The sequence below is a fragment of the Copidosoma floridanum genome, unplaced genomic scaffold (genome assembly GCF_036245765.1).
Source record: "Copidosoma floridanum isolate Cflo_tuat_1 unplaced genomic scaffold, Cflo_Japanese_pri ptg000007l, whole genome shotgun sequence".
Lineage (NCBI taxonomy): Eukaryota > Metazoa > Arthropoda > Insecta > Hymenoptera > Encyrtidae > Copidosoma > Copidosoma floridanum.
Genome location: NW_028321884.1, coordinates 7,813,839 through 7,834,964, shown reverse-complemented (window position 1 = coordinate 7,834,964; position 21,126 = coordinate 7,813,839). Strand labels below are relative to the sequence as shown.

At 45.5% G+C, this 21,126-nt stretch overlaps 1 protein-coding gene across 1 annotated transcript in view; it reads left to right on the top strand.

Moving 5' to 3' along the window:
• LOC106647442 (dystrophin, isoforms A/C/F/G/H) overlaps positions 1-21,126 on the top strand; it is a 220,011-nt gene that overhangs the window by 36,992 nt on the left and 161,893 nt on the right. Inside the window, exons 32-33 of the mRNA XM_089588569.1 lie at positions 19,129-19,334; positions 20,186-20,284. Of these exons, the coding sequence (XP_089444695.1) occupies positions 19,129-19,334; positions 20,186-20,284 (305 nt within the window). The remainder of the gene's footprint in view (positions 1-19,128; positions 19,335-20,185; positions 20,285-21,126) is intronic.

Genomic DNA, 21,126 nt, shown 5'->3' with positions numbered 1-21,126 from the left:
TATCGGCTGTGTTTAGTCGAAACAACTAAAATTCGTAAACCGCCTCGTGAGCGGTGGAGGATCAACCTCGCAGCACGCCGAAGGTGGCAACACACCGAGTTCATACAAAATTCATCACATATTCACATATGCAAGCGCCGGTCAATTTCTCTCTTACCTTCATCCTTTTTCTCCTTTTGTTTCAGTCGGTACAATTATTCGCTCTCGCGCCAACTCTCATTATGTCTCTCTCTCTCTATACTCGCATTAGCTAGACATTTTCTCTCCTTCTCTATCATGCGCCTACATCTCCATCTCCTTTGCTCTTATTAAGTGTCCTCGGGTCATAGGTCTCTCCCCCCTCTCTTAATTGCTTAAATCATTCTCTCTCTCTCTCCTTTCCTGGCTTTCCACATATAAAGTGTAAGGGATTGATGGGTCCTGACGACTGCAGCGGGTGGGAGAATTAAAAAGGGGAAGGGGGGTCTTGCGGCTACTTTGGGTGGGCGCGCCGGGTCAGTTCCGATCTATCTGTCTATACAGAGCGGTCTACAGTTGTCAACTGCGATCTCGAGTATCTGGCATAGTTGGGTATTATATTCGTCCTACTGGTTTCTACATCCTTCCTCATCATCATCACGCACACGTGTATCTGGGGGTCACCTTTTTGGGGTTAATTTCTCTCACGCTTTCTTTTTTATCATCATCGTCATCTGCATCATCTTCGAGAAGCTCGGCGTGCTGCGAGTAAAGCACGGCGAAAATCCGCTTCACGGACCGTGCGACGTTTATCGATTCGTGAGTTTTTCGAGACACGTGCGGACGCGCACGTATACGTTTTCTACACACAATACACAAGCACACACTCTTCATTGCAGGAAGTTTATCTTAAATTTATTGTTCAACCTCACTCGTTTGTATTTTCATTAATTTTTCTTCTCTTGGGTTTTTCTCTTCGGAGTTTTTCCCTTGAGCCACGAAATATATCTTCGTTCGTGGCTCATAATCAGTGCATTTTAAATTTATTTCACCTAGTTCATTCCCATCCTCCGTTCCGATAAATTCAGCAAAATTGTCTTTTTTTAGGTGGATTTTAATTAATTATTTGTAAATTGAGTAGTATTTTTGTGCCGCGATCCCTCCTAAATTTTAAGTAACAAATTAGTTGACTTCGTCAAAATAGACGCAGCCAACAGGGCAGCAACACTCTTGCTACAATTCAGGCTGAATCGTGAAAAATCACGAAACCGAAAAAGAAAAATCGCAACAAAAAAAAAAAAAAAAACCAGGAGTCATCGTAAAATTAAAAACGGTAAAAGCGCTTTTAAATTACTCACGCGTCACAGTATATTTGAATAAAGTCCGTGTACCCATCTACATACGTTTCAGGTATAGCTTTTAAACCTTGGGAGAGAAAGGCTGGCAAAGCGAGTCGAGTCGGCCAATCGAAGGACAAAACGAGCGTCGAGCCACGAGCTGGTACACACGCGTGTCTATCCGTCCATCTCACCCCGTCTTTTTCTCCTCGGCCGGAGGGGGCGAATTTCGATCAATCAGCGTCTCGGCCGTAAAGACCGAGGGCGTGTTGAGAGCGGCCCCCCCTTCCTCCTACGTCTCCTCGGGCGACATCGGAAATAAAACGCGAAATAAACGCTTCCGGGGACGCAGATGGACGCAATAGAAACACAAGGGGAGGGGCACGCAGCACACCGATTTCTATTAGCGTGTGTAGGAGCTTGGCTGGCTCTTGATTTCCTTTTTGTCCTCGTGTACCGCGCATATTCCGTGTAGCTTTGATTTGATTTTTTTTTATTTTTCTTCAAATTATTTTGTAAGTTTCTTTCTCGTCAGACTAAAGCTACACTTCCATGAAATTTTCACCGAAACTCCGCACGCGCTTCCATTGGACGACAGCTCTGAAATCACATCCAACTGCACTGTATAACTCCGTTCCGTCGTTGACGTGATTTTCCGCGAGCAGCGGGGGTATTTTGGAGTCATCGCCCATTTCATCCCATATACGTATACCAACCAGTTGAAAATTATCAAACGTTAATCAGAGCCAATCTACAAATCTTACTCCCCGGTTCTAATTACGCGTTCCGGCAATTTATCGTATATACCCACCGAAGCGCGAGAGGTGCATATCCCATTTGGAATTCAATAATTACACCGAATGGACGTACTATAAATGTAGGTAGATCTAGCGACATTGATTTGCCAGCTCTTGACTTGGTTCTCCTCCGGTTCTCTGACATTCAGATTGAAGATCCAGTGACATTCAGGTCGAATATGATTGTTAAAGATCCAGGTGTTGTTGGACGTGTCAAGGACTAGATTATTCTGAGCCAATGCTTTGGCATCTTCGTAAAATCGGTAAAATCGCGGATCAAGGGTCGACGTATTAGTTAAAACTTTAGAAGCGCGTATATCTACACTTTTACGGGATTACTCGCGGGAAAAGCAAGTTCTCAGCTCAGCTGGAAACGATTCGTCCACAAATCCGGGGATCGTGATCCACTCGTTTGACTCGTTAACCAGGTTAAGCTCGATTATCGCTTCCTTTCCTCTTGTCGTTTTTTTTTTCCCTCCCTCGACGTGTCCCTTCGTAAAACGACACCCCTTGCCTTACAGCTCCATTTTCTCAAGAATGCAAAGTACGCGCTCACACCGCGCACAGCTTCGAGCTTCCCCGGCAACTTAATTAAGAGAAACAGACGTCGAGCGAGTACCTACACCGCACATGCGTGTATATATAAATATGCTCTCTTCGAGCAACAGAGTGTCCATGGTATGAGAGAAAAAATTCAGAGGCCAAGCTCATACGGAGAGAGATAGAGGGTCGTCTCTTGTGGGGATTCTCTCTCTCTCTCTCTCTCTTGGAGAAAATGACGAGACGTCCACTTTGGGATTAAGCTCGACTGTGCATGTATGTATACATATACACACATACACGTATAAATATTAATGCCCGATAAACTTGTTACGAGGATGGGATGTACGAGAGGGTTTTCGATTAAACTTGCCGTGTACACCTGAATTTCTTTGCTGCGCGAGCGAGCGTGTGCAGGTTTATATATACATATACGTAGGTGAGCTCCCTTGGGTGCGTTTGCCATGGCGCAGGGAAAATAGATTCGAGGGATTTGAGGGACCAGCGGTCGATGAAATTACAAGCCCCGTTGTAAACGGCACCGCGGATTTGCGGATTTCCTAGATTCCCGTTTACGTAAGCTGTTGCCTATTATATTGAGTGGGGAAAAAACCATGCTTCGGAGGGTATTTCAATTTAACATACCACAGTTTGGCTTATTTTTTGAAAGGACAATTATTTCTGATGCAAACTTGTTATCACGACCCGTGTAATATTGTTTCGTTTGAGTTTCGGGTCCGTCATTGGGATTCATCGGGAGGCCCCTCATACAGAGTTGATAGAAATCTTTAAAAATGCATTATTCAATCTTTCAATTACCACGGAAAGTGGCGCGGGAGGGGGACCCGATGCTTTTATTTACTCTATACGGAATGCCATTCCCAGCGCAGTGCTCCTCCTACTCCTCCTCTTTCTTGGCTTGAATAAAACATAAACCCTCCCGCAAGTTTTGCACACACAAAGAGAGCCACCACCGCCTTGGCAAACTCTTTCCCCCCTTTCTCCTGCCCAGGCTAGCTTTTGGGTGTATATATATGTACTCAAGTGGAGGAAGTCTCGAGTTCATCAGCGGTGCTTATTTAATTTCCACCCTTTGGTAATTGCAAATTGAAGGCTGCGGATAATTGATGATTCAAATTTACTTGAAATCGCGCTTACGCTGAAATTTTAACAAATATTTTCACAATATCGTTACACGTCGAGTAGCTTGGTGAGCATCGATCACGAAGCACACAGAGCGACTTCTTTCGATTGGTGTTTTCGATGTCGATTTTCCAAGTGCCTACATGTATTAAAATGAAAAACAACAATGTATAGCTACGTCATCCTTCGCCCCGTGGATGCACCCAATCATCCCCAACGAGGTGTAATTAACGAACGCTATTTATAAATATCATGCAGGGAGGGCAAAAAAAGAGCGCCGCACATGACGCGCGTTGTCACGTTGACACCTTTAACGAGCCTCCCTCCCGGCACTGGGTCGTTTACCCTAAAACGCTTTCACATTATGACACGCACATATATGTACACGTGCACACAATATGTAACTCACATCCATCGGGTGTAGGTACGTTGAGGTCTCTCTTTTTTTTTTTTTCTTCCTCTCTTTCATCGCCGCTAAGAGCTAGCCGAGCGAGAGAGCGAAATCGGCTCATTGTGGCGCTCGCGGAGAAGAGCGAAATGGGAAAGGGGCGAGAAAGAATATGTATACATGCATAAGCAGTGCCGGGGCGGCTCGGCCCGAAACAGGGACAGTTCATCAGCTAAGAGCGTTCTTCCACTGGCCCATATATGTGTACACGCTCGGCACGGCCTGTGGAGAGGAAAATGTGGGTATATATATACGGACGCGCGTTGGGTTGTCTTCCACTCTGGCTTCTTTCCTCTTCTCTTCTTTTAGCTTTCGCGGGTGTAGGTATTCCCTTTCGAGAGGGAGGGTATACAAAAGGCAGGCTAGTGAGCGGAAAATGGGTGGGGCTGGATATATGGAGGAAGTGCTTAGGATCCGGGGAGTTTCTAATTCTCTGGTGCTCCGTGGCTAAACGGGTGACGACAGTACGAGTTGCAAAAAAATAACGCTGTTTCAATAAAGCGTTTTTTATGTGTAGCTTCGTGCGGCATTAGTCCGCGAAAACGCGTGGCCCATTTTCCAACGCCCGAATTCTGCGCGTCCGCTGTTTTTTTCCCTTCCCCCTTTGTTCGCTTTTGCGCTAATGCGAGGGGTCTGGATGGATACAAAGGCCGAGCCCCGGGACGTGCAATTTTTTTCGCTTAAAGCATTTTCCGCAAAGTTCTTTGACAAACTTGAGAGAAAAAGAAGGCATTAATCCACAGCTGGATTTTTTTTTTTTCTTTTTTTTTTGAGGAAAAACAAAAACCCAGTAACTTTGCGCGCGTTTTTCGTATATGCAGGTATTAAACGCGATGGTTGAATATCGATCCACGTGGGCGTAATGTCCCAGACGCCCGTAGGCAATTAAAACCTCAAGAATGAGAGGGAGACCACGGAATTTAAGGGAGCGATAATTTATTGGCGCGAGGGTATTAAAATGCTTACGTCGTCGTAGCTCAAATTTTTCTCTACGGATGAAGCTCGAAATTTTAAAACTTTTTTCCCCTCCAAGTTTTACGTGCCGTCACTTGAAAATTTTTATCTACAGTGCCCATCTTGCCCCCTCCCCCTCTTTCCTTTATGCACTCGTTGTTGATCGTTTTTGTCATATACCTTTTTTTTTCGCCCCCTGCAGTTGATGGGTTTTTGTAAAAAAGATTCTTTATCGATGGGATGTTGGAAGCTTTTATTTTTCCATGGCCTCGACGTTCGATTAACCTGAAGTGTATTAGTTAATACTATCTGCGGTTGCCATCGTATTTTACGAGCTATTCTCAAAAATAGTTCCTTTTTTTTTTTTTTTTTTTTTTAAATGAAAAATAGACGAGCCAAAACGTTGGCTTCCACCGATGTACATTCAAAGAACATAAAAAGTTAAATTTTCACGCGCTTGGTTTCACCTCATAAGCCGAAAATGTGGGTCAAAGTAAATCCATCTGCCTCGTAGCGCCTGGCGCCCGTGCGCGTGTACAAGAAAGTTTTCGGAAACTAATTAGTTATGCATCCGTAGGCATCGCGTCGCTTCCTCTTCTCCTCGTCCTAATATCTTGAACTCCTTGCCATTATCCCCCCAAAAAAACTTTATTATAGCCATTTCCTCAACTTTTACGTGCCATAAATTACTTGGGTCGAGTTTGCTCAATCTTGCGTGTTTCTACGTAAAAGACGCGTTTCAGTGTTTAAGGAAAAAAAAAGTCCAGTTACTCTTATTGATAAATCCAAGTGTCTTATGGTTTTGTAAACAACATAATAGGATGGTTTTTCCTAAAAAAAAAGTACCGGATATTTGAACTGTTGTATACTAATTAAATGATCGCATCCCTTATTCATTTTGGCTTAAATTTTTCTAATCAAAGTTTCACACGTGTACAAATTCACCCAACATTTTTCCAATATCATACATAAAATGAGTTATTGATACGAAAACAAGCTCCCAGGTATTTCCATTCTCGGTAAACCAAAACGTCTTTCCGGGGGAAAAGAGAGTCTCTAAGCCGTGGCGCGTATAGACCGTAACAACTCCACCCCCGCCTCTCTAAAAAATTCCCTCCCTTCCGTCGAGTATTATCTCGTTTTTCCCACGTCCCCTTCATTATTTTTCTGATTACGCTCTTCGCTCTCAACCCCTTCTGCCTCTCTCCCGATACCCCCTTGCACATTGTTTTCTCTTTTAACACCCTCCCTCTACCGCCCTGACGCGTAAGCACTCGGTCCCCTATATGCACCGCGCCCTTTAATTTCTCATCCGTTAACGCCTTGCGATATCCTTCCCTCGCGCCCGTCCGCTGCAATCAAAATCTTGTGCGCGCGTACCTTTGAGTCTGCCCCTTTTCCCTTCTTTTCCTTCCGACGTATTCAAATGAACGCAAAATTTTCAATTTGCAAAACCCCGTTGATCGCCCCTCCCCCTCCTCACGCTTGGTTTTCCTTTGCAATTTTCCCCGCACGTGAAATCTGGAGTCGCTGCAGTTATCGAACGCGCGTGTTTTTTCCCTTCGGCATCGACTCCGCGCCGAGATTTTTAATTACGGCGCACCCGCGCGCAAAGTGCCTCTCGAATTACCATTTTTACGAACGCGGGGAGGAAAACGAAGAAAACTCCGGGGCGTTTGCTAACACCGCCGGTATGGCGCGTTTATTGGCTCGTTTCGCGTTTTGTTTTCCCTGGCTCTCGGACCGATTCGGACTCTCCCTCTCTGGAAGTTGGTTTTTTTTTTTTTTTTTTTTTTCCCCAACGTATACAGTCTTTGTTTTTTCGGTTTCGAGCGATGTAATTTTTAATCAACGAGAAATCGACGAGCGAATACGCTACAGGTAATGCGCCAAAAGTTCGACAACGCAAATGAGCTCCTGGTGAAAATAACTAAAAAAAATCTTTGTGGTACCTACTTTTTTTTATCTACAATTAACCATCATGGTACGCTCAAGCAGAGCGTGCACCGAAGGGATTTCGCGCTGCGTGTACAAGTACCCAACCATCAGCTGATTAAAACGCGAGCCGAATCAAATAAAACGAGTGACCGACAGGCGTTTTAACACACACTGCACGTGCATTATACGCGTAACAAAGCCGCGAACGGAACCCCGGGCATACACCCCACCCCCACCCCCATCCAGCAACACCGTTATTCTCGTCAAAGCGAGACAGTTGGACAGACACGGCTACAGTGTATATACATGGTAGGTATACATGTCCGCCCAAATCGGCTGCTCGTGGTCGATTTAACGAAGCGCGCGAGCAAACACTCGCTGATGGTAATTTGAGCGAGTTTAATTGACCAACTAGGCGATGATACATAGGCTCGGAAGCGGAGATGAGGCTTCACTTGACATAGGCTAGGTCCGATAACCTTTTTCTCCCAAAACTCGTGAAAATTGGCGTAGATTTGCGCAAACTCTGATTCGCTTCTCCCTCGCGCTTGTTAACGAGATTTTAATGCTACTACGGTTGGGAAGGGGCTGGGAGTGCTTGCACCTTTTTGTCTTTTGAATAACGAGCTGCCGTTATTGTTTCTTTCATCGGTGTTGTGCTAGAAAAAGCACTACGAATGAATATTTCGTGGGTCAATTGAGCCCAAAAGACAAATCAACTCGGCTCGATTGATCGTACATTTGCGTTTTGCGTTACGAGCGGTACTTAACCAACCAAAACCCACCCATTATAATTAATAAACAGATACACTGCCAAAAGCCCGATCGCACGCGAGTAAGTACTTTCTTCCACCCTCTCCTGCGATTGATAATCCACAGGCGCACGAGTGTGTGCCTCCACGCGCTGCTTACCCTTCGTGAGCGCCACCCATGAAGATTTAATTGACACGGGACTCCCTGTATAATGCAAGCGTCCCTCGGCCCTCTATTTTTTTTTTTTTTTTTTTTTTTTTTTTTTTGCATAATCACTGCACCGAGCCGTGGCTATTCTTCCTCTGTACCACCTCCCTCGTTCTCTGGAGCGAAAAGCTCAGTTTAATGACTCCTCCCTCCCCCGAATTTGCACACGCGAGCCGGCTCGTTGAAAGATTTTCGCCCTGTACGTAACGGCACGAAAACAAAAACGGACAAAAGGAGAAGCGCGCCACGAATTTTTTCCCGGCTAAATACAGAGGAAGAACAATTTTTACGTCCACCAGAAGATGAATCGCCCCCTTCCCCTCGCTGTTTTTTTTTCCACAGTGCCCGTGTAAACGCTTTCGCGATTTTCATGTATACGCGCGATATTTCCGTTCGTTTGTTGTATATATACATCTACCTACTAATGAAACCATTGCAGATCTCTGCCATTACGAGCTCCACGGAGTGATCCGTCAACGTCGTCAAAAGCGCGATGATATATATATGGGGTGCGAGCCCCTCCTCCCTGCGAGCTATTTGTTATGTTGCTTCCCGACCAGACCCCTAGATTAAATGAAATTAAGCCAAGGGACCTGAAGAAGGAAAAAAAAAAAAATCGTGCCTAATGATACAGTTTCCCTCCACCCTCGCCCCCAAAGCTGCGAGCTCTCGTTGATTTTCCATCACTGCGGGGCTTAACGGTGAAACAAAAGCTCGCCATAACCTAGGGAGTGCAGTTTCGTGTCGAATGTAATTAGGGCCACTTCTCACGTCGGACATTTTAGTTATTTTTCACGCGGTCGACGGATCGAGGTGGCTTTGTTGATTGTTTGTTGGTTCGGTGTTGATAAGCCACGTATATTGTGGTTATACCTACGTGTTTCTTTTTTTTACGTGTTTCAACTCGAGGTCGTGCTCGTGGGCCATTTGTTACGACTCCAGGGGTACAGGTATATGTAGTGCCATATAGAGTCGTTGCGATGAATAATTTGCAAAAAATGAGTTTGCGTAACTATATACAAGCTGTAACAAATAAGTAAAACACATGCCGATACGTTTGTTTCCTTGGGCGCTAAAAAATTTAAAAAAGAGACCGACAGTGACGCTTCGATCCCTCTCATCGCCTTGCCTCCGAGTGTCTCGTTTACCGCAACCACGTGTACGCATGTATTGATGTTCTATTCACCACACGCGTTTCCCCCACCGTATAGCGTTTCTTTTTTTTCCCCCTCCAACACTCAAAACAAGAGGGTACAGGCGAGAAAGGGTTCGCACCCCTCCTGCAATTGCGAGTCGGGGGTTAGAGTCGCGCGAGGGGTGGGCTCAGCCCCTCGTCCACAGGAATTTTTAGCGTCATCGGCGAGGTTTTGTTTTTACTTTTCATTGAGAGTTGGTTCGACGGAAGAACCAAATTTACACATTTATTTTTCTCCGACGCGTCATTCGGGGAGGGAAGGGGTGCGCGTGGACTCTGCCGGAGTGCATTGTTATTCAAGCTGATTCGGTTCGGCTCAGGGGGTGGGGGGTGTTTGGCTGGTTTTACCAAGTGTTTGCACTTGCCCTGGAATCGAGTGCGAGCTTTGGTTCCCCCCCCCCCTTTTCCTCCCTATTTTTTATCGGCACGACGTTTGGTGTTTGATCAAAGAAGAGGACGCGTTTTAATTAAGGTTTGGGTGTGCATTTCCTCCCTCACCCCCTACCGGTGCCAATTGAATTAACAGAGGGACTTTCAGCCGACGTGGAAGTATTGGAGAAACGCGTATCCAAAAAAATAAAAATACGACAGGGCTGGGCTCTCGTGCATCGCACACGTGACTCCGCAGGTCAATGGATCCTGGAAAAAAAAAAAAAAAAAAAAGAGGGGGAGAGTGACGGCGCGAAGGAAGCGTCCGAGCGAGGATACGTGCGAAAGCAGTCCCCCTGCACTCGAGATGTTGAAACATATATATACGCACATCGAGGGGGTGCAAGAGTATATCCCTCCCTCGTCCAGGGGGTGGGGGGAGGATGGGATATCGAGCAAATATTGATTCCGAAGGAAGCGAGCGACAGCACCCGCTCTCACGCACCCCCTGGCCTATTCTCTTGGCGTGCCTGTACGCAGGAGCGGTATAATATACCTGTTTGTTTGCCGGCCGTGACTGGGTTTCTCCCCCATCTCCCCCTTTTCCATGCGAGACCCACCTCTGCGGTTTTCGGGCTCGATGTCGGATCCGTGTGGGATGCCTCGACCCCGATATCCACCTCCCACCCAACACCCGTATGTGCTGCTATATGAGGGTGTTGTTACTTGCTTATAGAAAGAATGGACTTTGAACAACGTAATTCGAGAGTATGCCCGAAGTGGGTTTCTTTTCTTTTCTTTTTTTTTTCCTTTTACACGCCTCTCCATACCTACGTGCACCGAATAACGAAGGACTCGAGTTGCAAAGGAGAAGTTATGGTGCTGGTGGATGGAATAGTAAAATTTAGGTAGACCTTTAAGATGCATGCGCGTGTGCGTGTGTGAGGGTGGATATAGCCACAGGAAAATGGGTGGAGTTTGGTGGATTAGTCGGTGCACATCAACTTGGGGGTTGGCGATGTCGTGCGTTAGCTACATGCATTGTATTGAGCTCCATATCATCACGCATTCATAAAAATATTTGCTTTTAGAGCTTATGGTTATTTAAAGTATTGGGAGGACTAGTGAATTTCCAGGAAAACGCGAGATTTTTTTACTCTCAACCTTACATTCTTTGGACGGCCAACTCTCTCGATTTCCAACGCGTGGACGGTCGCATTGATTTTTCATTTGCCCAAACCAGGAGAAAAGAAGATTCTGAAAGAAAAAAAAAAAAAAGTAAATTCCAAGCAGCGTGTACAGCAACAATCCAAATCCCGTAAAAAAACCCTCGTCCCTCCCTTCTGCATAAACATCCAAAACTCATTGCCACGCTAAACAAAACAAACAGCTCGCCGCGTCCCTTGGAATTCGCGCTCGGAGTTTCTCCCTCCTCAAACTTATGCTTATTTCCTCCTTACGTCTTCTTCTCTCCCTTCTTACTCTTCGCACGCACAATCGTGGTGCAGCCCCCCTCCCCCCGCATACACATAAATCGTCCATAAATCTGTCCCGCCCTTTCTCCCACCCTCTCGAGTGTCTGTATAAAATACGCGCTCAACATTTAATCCCCCCCCTCCCCCGACGAGGTAGGCATTCACGGGGGTGTATACGTGTATAGGTATACGGGGAAGAGCGAACGAGCTAACGACTCGAGATTACGAGTCGCCGGTGTAGCCTTCGTGTCTCCTCGTCGCACGACTGAGGAATGCGAGTTGCACCCCAGGCGCAAATTTAGGGCCTCACGGGCGATGCTTCCGTTGTTATTGGGAGCTCCGGCGTTTTGTCCTCGGCCCTATACCAATTTGTGTCCTTGTGTGTACACTATATCCACACGGTGTAACCGAATTTTCGAAAGGGACCATTTGCCCGACATAACCACCTGGGCTATACGCTGCTCGAGCGGCGATTGTGAATCGCGCGAGTTTACCTAATACGCCGACATCGTTGTATACAGTTATAGCAGTTGCACGTGTAGTGGTAGTGCGGCACTCGATGGTTTTCCATTGATTAAGAGTATGGTAAGGGGGGGGGGTGGGGTGGGGAAGGGAGGGAGGAGGGTGGAAGCTATTGTTGCTCGATTACGCCCGAGTGCTGCTGCTATACTGTAGTCGATAGACTCCGCTGGATGGGTACAGAGGGAGAGAGGGTGGGAGCTCTGTCGTTGGCCTTTTTATTTTTTTTAGCTTCATCTCGATACTCGGGCACTTTGTATCTTCCATCGGTGCTTGTGTGAATCTACTAACAAATTCAATGTTATTTAATCATACCACCCCCGGATCGCGTTGAAAATACCAAAGTGCACTTGGTACACGTAGCGTATAGTTTTTTTTATTTTTCATTTCGCTATTGCATCTAATTTTGAAATCATCCAGTACAAATATAGTTGATTCATGACAAAATATGACAACAAGACACGTTTTGCTCGAGAGACTGGGTATACGTGTGCATTGTTTGCCCATTCATTTAAAATACATTACGTATACGCGAAGCGAAACGTGTGGGCGGGTGTACATATATACTGCATAATCCCGGTGAGCATTAGAAGTGTCCGTCTTGAAAGCCGTGGGGCGTATTGTGCGAGAATAACTCGGCGTGTGTGTACCCTCATTGCACGACACACCGCGGTTGTTGTCTATAAGCCGAGGCTCCATTCCTGCGTGTATATATATCATATTTTGCTCCTTTCCACGGTACCTACTACGAAGAGAGAGGATCATTTCTACGCTAGCACTTCCTTTCTGTACTTTACTGCTCTACGTACCTACACACGGGCCCTTCTCATTCATCCTATCCCATCCATCTCCCGTGCACAACTTACTGTCGAGCTCCGTTTGAATTTAATACTTACGTCTCGTAGCATCGCGTGTGTATTACGGCTTGTTTCCAAACAATGAAAATTCACGTGGTGGCAGAACCAAATTGTATTCTATATCAGTTTATCGAGTTTTGTACTGCAAATTATTTTACTGAAAAAAGTGTGTAGTGGCTCTTGGGAGAAAAAATCCATTTCGTTCGCGCTCTGTTAAATAAGTGCGCCCCTTTTTTCCGATAAGAATGTCTTTTATGGAATTGCAATACAGCCGATCAATCAACATGCCAACGAATTCAAAAGCTGATAATCGACCTCATTCCGTCAGCGTCACAATCGCATCAAATCAAAGCGCGGGTATCAAGTTTCGCTGTAAATGCTCTTATTTGCCCGCCGGCTGTTCAAAACCGTCTTCATTAATAAGCGTTTCGTCCAACCCTCGAACAAAGCCACAGACAACACTTTGAGTATGTAATCACGCTCCCAGCGACCAAACAAACGACGCGGGCTCGGATATTTGCGATACTCATCTCTCGCTTGCACGCGAGGGGTTGCGCAAACACGCCGTCGACCACTGGTTGCCAATGGGTATGGAGGAAGGGAGGGGGTGTTTATTTTTTCGTTTTGTGGTAAAAAAAAAAAAAAAAAAAAAAAAAAATCCGTAAATGGAGCGCTTCCGAAGCCTCGTGTATGGAATATGCGCTCGTCTAACGACGTTAGCTCTCGCCTCCCTCCCCACGTGTAAACGTCCATTATCACCGTACACCACCCCCGCGCCGTAATACAGTTGCTTTTCCCTCCCCCCGTAATATATGCACGCGCGTGTTTGCCTTCGAAATGCCGGTGTATCCTCTGCCACTGTCTCTTTGCTGATTTTCGTGTTTACCCACTCTCGTTTCTCCTTATTATTTCGTTTGCTTGAAATATAATCGAAATTACCCTCGTTTTTTCAATCATTTTTGATAACCAATCATTTTTTTACATTTATTGGAACGCGGATAAGCGCAGCATCCGATTTATTTGTACGAAGCACTTGGCGATCTGACAATAGTTCAAAAAAATGTACTCCTACCGGAGGAGAAGGAAAAACTCGCCCTTGAACTCCCCGAAATCCCCACGCAGCCTGTTTATCCGCACATGTGTACACAAACAAACAGTACATTCCCCCCCCGCCTGTATATCATCCGCACCATATTTCGCTCTTATATTTCTCCTCCTCCTCCTCCTCCCCCGCGTCGCTGCGCCATGTATTTCCCTTCCTCCGCACCCTCGCGCGTTCACTGTATACGTCGATGCTAAAGCGATTTATATCGGCAGGGGCGCACGTATGCCGTTCAGAAGGAGCGAGCTCGGGGGGTCGATAATCGTTAAGCGGTCAGTCGTCGATGATTACCCTCTATACTGTTGCCGGCTATACCCTACGCACACGTGTTGGTATGTACTATGCCGGCTCGTGTCAACATTACACCTCGAGCATGTACAACGCTATCGCGTGCTTTAATCGAAATGACGTTAACGCACGTTTTGACGCCTGGATACCGGGTAATATATTTTACACGCGATACTCTTGATACCTCGGCTTTTGGCCACAATAGGTCATTTAATTCGACGTTTCGACCTATTTTCATTAAATTTCCTTTACGAGGAACAAAAATGATTCCCACTTACATCTGACACGTCGATAAACCGATGTGCTTATCTATCTCCCCCTGTGATTCCCTGCTCTGTTTTTTAAAACGAAAAGTTCTGCCCAAGAGCCACAAACATGAATTCGCAGTGCCTATACTATTATCGACAGGCGTGAAACTCGCGTTAAAACTTCTCGAGCGTCGACATGTATATAAAACTGCTGATATTTTACATGCATGTGCATCGCAGGGACTGAAGAGAGAGTACGATGTCAAGGTGAATGTAGTTTCTTTCCCTTTCCCCTTGATCCATGCACGCATCCATCACTCATCCACCGTATCAACGCAATTCGCGACTTTGCAAATCACCAACTTCCGTATATATGATTGTACGGCCCCCATCCCAAAGAAGGAACCAACCACCCGACATCACGTCCGCTGGCACAATACGCCCCGGTGTCGTCTCCAAGAGAGCCGCCGGAAAATACTCCACCAGCATCGCCGTCGTCGGAGCGATTTGGCCCCGCTCCAAGAAATCAGTAAACTCCCGCGTACTAGGCAGGTGTATACTATACCTACCCGCCGTACACACCTAGCGGGCTAATCCCGCGTGAAGGTGCACGGGGTCGCGCGCGATCGTTAGCTATACGGGTGCAGTGTGTGTACATGTGCCCGTGACTCGGCCATTTCTCACTCGAACTGCTGTAACGACCCATTCCATCTTCCGTGTCCGTATTTTACCGAGGCGCGGATTCCTGCGGACAGAATTTAGCTCCTCTCCTTTTGGCGCGAACCGCGGTTGGTCTCCGGGAGGTTGGTTATGGATTATCGGCAATTAGGGCCTGGCTTTCTGTTCCCCGGGGGTGCACGTATAAGATAAGTTTTGGATCTTCGGGAAGCAGATACAGCGTGCTTTTACGGCCACTTTCGAGGGTTCAAAAAAAAAAATGATAAGTATCCGAGCGATACAACCTTGGTTCCTCCTTCCAGATTACCGGTAAGGATGAACGCGAGGGAAATGGCCAGCTTCCTTTCCCCCGCCTCCCTCGTCGATTGCTCGGCAAACTTTATATCGCACCCGCCACCAAACTTCCTCCCCCTGCGTCCTCGGCGCGTGTGCCTACCGAGATAAATGTATCCATCGGCCTTCGTGTGCACACACGTCGGGATCTCGGGTTTCCCGGGGCAAAAAGAGCGATGGCCAATTCGAGGATCGCCTCGCCTCTGCTCCTCGTAAGGTATGCCCGTCACGTAACTCTCTGGTAAAAGTAATTTTTGCCCCCCCTTCCGACTATCTGTCTGTCTGTTACGCTTGATCCCTTCTTTCCCCGTATCGTCTTGTATACGCGTACATACGATGTGTATAGGTGTGCGGATCTTTTTGTGCGAAGCCGGCTTTTTCTCTTTCGCTCTATACATACCCGAGTAAATGTCTACAAGGAAAAAAAAAAAAAAAAGCTCTTTGCACCGCCTGTACACCGAGATCGTCCATCCGTAGGTCTTATGGCGAACGAAGCGAGAATGCGTAACAATATTGATTTGGAGCTGGAAAATATACCTAAGCTCTTTGAGCAAGTGAGTCGGTTATTTGGTGCCTGTGGCGTTGACGACAGTGGAGGTAGAATGTATTTTAATTAATTTTTTTTTTTTGGAAAAATTGTCAGTTTCCTTTTCCGCCTAGTGCCAAGCGTGACTCGACTGCCAACAAAAAGCTTACTGTCAATCAACGTGGATCATATAAGCTCGGGACCTCAACTTTCGACGCCTCCATTGTATTTTCGGTCATTATTATAGATAAGCATCGAAGCGCTTACCACCGCGTATAGGAATAAAAACGCTTCGTCAATATCAAGTAGTACAAGTCACGCTGTGGTCAGACATCCCATAGTGCTCGTCTGTATCGCCGTATCTACCCTATAAGCATCGCAAAGTACGGTCGATGACGCGTATCTTTCAATATCTTTTAGGCTCGAAAGTACTTATCACCGACTTACCCCGTTTGAACCTCAATTTCGCATCCCTCACCCTCTCGTGTTCTCTACTTCGTCTCCGCGCACTTTACGATCAAGCCATACAAGACGGAAGCTTTGACGCTGCCTCGTAAATCCGTCCCCGCCGTGGATCCTACTTTAGCATTAATAAGCGAGTGATGGTGTAGTGATTGGTGAAGTTTGAGTCTTGGTTAATTACAGCCTCTTTGAGCTAGCCCATGGACGTGCCTGTCGTACGAGCAATGACGAAATATTCTAAAAATATCAGGACTTGAAATTCAAGGGGACCTTTAACATCCGTGTACTCGTTGGACAAAAAAAAATGTGCCTCAATTTCTCATTTACATGAGAACAAACGACAGAGCGCATCCTTTCACTCATTTCAAAATCAAAACCATCCTCTCCAAACGAGTAATCTCGGATTTTCGCTTGAACCCAAACGCAGCGTACTTGAGCTTTTCGTTTTTTCTTGCAAAAACCAAAAAAAAAAAAAAAAAAAAAAAAACAGCAAGTAGCTCAAGAAGCAAAACTCCCGACGCAGGAGCGGAAAAAGAGAGAGCGAGGGAGTGCACGCGTACCCACATGCTCGACGGCAAGGGCCACCCGGTGGTATAGAAATCAACGACTGAGGAGCAGGAGGAGGCAGAACTTGGAAGTTTGCTCGGTGGGGCAAAAGAGAGGTGGAGCAGGTTTAACGCGCTACCAACTCCGACCGGGAGAGTCTCTCTTATTAAAAGCACCACTCGCCGGGAGACCGTAAATTTTCCGAATTGCCGTCTCTTTTGAGCTCCCTTTCTCCGTGTACGCACACTGGGCCACGGACTCCTCGTCTCGAGTACCGGTTTTTTCTTGCGCGCTCTTAGGAATTGATACATGCTTTTTGTGGAAAAAGAAAAAAAAGATACCCTTCGGTTGATCTCTTGTGTTTGATCTGAAATCGAATTAAAGTTCCGAAGGCTATCTCTGGTGGTCGGTACAAACTTCCGCCCGAGAGTATCTTTTCCAAGTATCTCGGCCGATGGACTGGAATTAAAAAACGGGAGGGGGAGGAGGGTCCCCTTCTCCCGCACATATCGCCCGGAAAGCTAACTCGATTGCTCCTTCCTATTCTCGGAGGTAAGGTTCGCGCATCGGAATCCGATGCACGCGCGGAAAGTTAAATAAGCCGCGGGGCGCGACGGAGGATCATCGCGGTAGACAAAATACGGCGTAGGAAGACGTTTGCGTCAACGTCAACGAAACTTTGGCGGAGAAATAAACTTCGCGGACGCGATACGTCTGCGTAACTCGTGTAGCCGAGCGTTAGCCGCGTGTTTCGGAGTGCGTGTAGGGGTGTGGGGTGGATAGAGCGAAATAACAAGTTTTCGAATGTAAACACCGTATATCCACGCGTGACGTGAATTCGCGGCTGCTTATTCGATGTGGTTCCTTCGCCTGGGGATTGATACGAGGGGAGGGGTCGTGCCAGTACTCGTTTGTATTTCAAACGCGTCCTCCGATCCTTTGGCTATATGCATCGATGTTTTTGACGTCAATTATGCATCCTCGAGAAGTTTCATACTTGACTTCCTGAACAGTGGCTCAAGTACATTTTTTACTCGAATCGATGCTTATCGTATAAAATCAATCGTAAGATTAGGTTGTTCTGTGAGTAATTGAAAGACTCTGACGTTTCATCCCAGCTTGGACTATTTTGACAATTATTTTCTGGTGGATAGTAAAAAATTCTTCATTTTAATTTCCAAATTTAAGGCCAGATAGGATCAAACATCTCTGAGCGTTTTTTTTTTTTTTTTTTTTTTTGTCAAAAGGAATCCCCTCGCAAATTCACTTTTTAGGCTGTAACTTCCTGGTATATGGCTGGAACGTGGTCGGAATGCGCGCGTTTTCTCCCTCCTTAAATCTTCCATTTGGAAATTCAAGGTAACTTGGCGTCGGGATGGGGCCACAAAATTTCATACGTCCTACAAATGGCGTTTCAAACCAAAACTCGGAAATTTTCTTGCGTAACTGCCCCTTCCTTACGTACAGGAATCTTGAAATATGCAATAAGAGCGCGAGTGGACGCTCTATCTATTTTTTCTCCCTTTTCTCTGAAAAATTCTTTCAAATCTTTGGAATACTCTATCGTGCCATCTATAGCTGGGGCTCTAGTATACCCTACAGGAATTTCTTCAACACAACGAAATATATGAAAATACTTAATATTTATAAACAAGTCAACGTATCAAACAAAAAATTGAGAACATTTACAATAAATTTTCAACACTAATTATTCTCGATCAAGAATGTAAAATCCACACAAGTACGAGCGTGCGTGTTGTGCATTAAACATACCATGCTATGGGGGGGGGGAGTTATATAATATGTACCTCGTGCGTCGTATTACCCTGAGCCATCCTCCTTGACGAGTAGGTGAGCTCTTTCAAACTTTTTTTCGGCCCCTCCCCGATGTCCCATTACCCAGCGCCAGGAAAAGTCACCCTCCGTGATATTCCTTCATCTCGCGCGCGCACACGCTCTTTCCTCCTTTCTGGCGTATACTCCGTCTCAATGGGGGCGCGGATTATTATTTCTTCCCATTTTTTTTTTTTTTTTCGAGGGACACCGTCTGTTGTTTGTTTGCTGAGCCGCTCGATATTGCAGCCTACTTTCCTACCTCCCTCGTTTTTTCAATGCTACTCCTCTCTCGACGCTGCTGGTGTAGGTGTGTACGTAAATGGGGGGTCGCGGTGATTGATGCGCGATACATGTTTTGGGTCGGTTATGTGGGTCGTTTTCTCCGTTTGGGAAGGATGAATTATTGAATATGCGCTCTAGTGATACGCGCCGCTATTCATTATGCCAGTGCTGTAAAAGTGATAAATCCATCGTGTGCCTTAATCAATTTGAGATAAGTTTTTGCAGGTCTTTTTGGGACTTTACACTAACTTCTCGATCATGTACCATTTAAGATGTTATTGAACCGAGGAAAAACGTATTTCTCGGTTAAAACCTTGGATTTTCCAATCTGTTGCAGAAAAAGAACGAAATGTAGGCGCTTCGGCGAGCAGCAGCGAGCCGTCCCAGTCATCGACAGCCGGTCCAGCGGCGGCTGCTGGCTCTCCCGGCAAAAGTGCGGCTGGTACCGCTGCCACCAGCCCAGGAGCGAGTAGCGTCACTGGTCCCTCCCCATCGGACGCCGCCACTGCGCCCCTGACGCCTCTCGACAGGCAACTGCTTCAGGTAATTTTGACGCTTTTGTGCAATAATCCTTTCTTTCATTCGTTTTTTTTTTTTTTTTTTTTTTTTTTTTGTGTAACGTTGCTCATGTATAACTCGATCGATTTTAGTGATGGTACTTTGTTGTCGTTTTGGGGTGAGAGTAAAATATGACAGAAACAATTGAAATACCTCATAAATAAGTACAATGAGAGTGAAACAACTGTTGTAGAAAATTGTAATATTTAGTGAACCTCTATTTTGTCACATGACAAAAAGAAGTTGTTTAATTTTCATATCCATTTAGTTCGAGCCCCCAAAATTTCTTGCATTGTTTTCTTACAACGAGGGACATAATGACTATAAATTTAATTAATATTGGTTAAGAATTAATTGAAAAAATGTCATTAACACAGGTAAATTTCATACGAGGGCATGTCTGACTATTCGTACTCTTTTCTACTGAAATCAGTTTGATCCATAATCACGAGAGAATCAAACATTGCGTTTTTTTGTTTCTTTTAGCTTTAAAATCGTGAAAGAGTTTTACATATTTTACAAGCTTTCTTTACATTCAAAAGTATAAATGGCAAATGTTTAGCTTAGAGTACATCAACTGTGAAATATAAATCACAGTCTGGCCAAAAGATGATTCATTTGAGAGAAAAGATATTTTTTGTAACTTTCAAGTTTTTATTTAACAAATGAAATTGTGGTATCATTAAAAACATAATCTTTAAATACATAGTTTTCTTTTACAATCACAACAAGTAATTCTAATACGCACACTTGACATTTATAATTGAATTAGTCAAATAACGAGCATAAAACACGAATCAGTTTGAATAACGACGAACTCGTGGTACACTTTGCAGATACGTGACTGGCTCACGGCTAAAGAAGACATGATACGCCAACAGGTTGTCGTGGTCGGCGATGTCGACAACATCCTCCAGCTCATCGACAAACAAAAGGTCAGTCCCTCTATTGTTTTCGTCAACCCCGTTCGTGTTTTTGTTGATTTTTTTTTTTTTTTCTACTTTCTCCCCCCAAGCAACGAACAGTCAAGTTTGAAGCATCTATTAAACACTCGATTCGAAGCACCTATAGTTTCAGAGCACCGTATTGTTCGCGTCGGCAGTATAGATCTTGCATAAAATAAAGTTCACGTACTTTGCTCGCATCTGGGCACCGAACACGAGAAGTTCTTTCTTTAGAAAAAAAAAAAAAAAAAAAATGAGCTAATGACTTGTTTTTCATTCGACCAGTAAAGAGGCCCCCTTGAAGACAAAGCTCCAAGGGGGCGGTGTTTATGTAAATTTGTAATCTCGTCGTCGTTTGGCATTCAAATCAAGAGATTCAGTCAGGCCGATATTTATGCATGAGCCAAACTCGCGAATGGTGTGCGACTGCACTTGCTGTTGTGGGTAACTCGGTGACCTGCCATGGTCTTTTTTACCCTTACCCGGGGTAGACGTTACCGACAAAAGCAGGGGTAAGCGACCGACCCTCCTCCTGTAGCCGACTAGGGGGACTGCTCTGTTTTCCGCTGTCGATCAGAAATGTGAATCGATTTTTTTTTTCAATCGATTAATGTACCAAAGATAAACGAAAAAAAACTACGCCATAATAAATCGTCCAGTCGTGACTTTCAAATGTTTTTTCCTCGACTCACGTGCACCCAATCGCGAAATCAAAGGAATACAAAATACGTAACGTGTGTACCAGTTTGTCGACTGCAGGTGAAACGTGCCGAGTGTGCATTAGAAATTCAAATTTTCTCGATTTAGAGGTACCGAGCGTGCACGCGTAGATT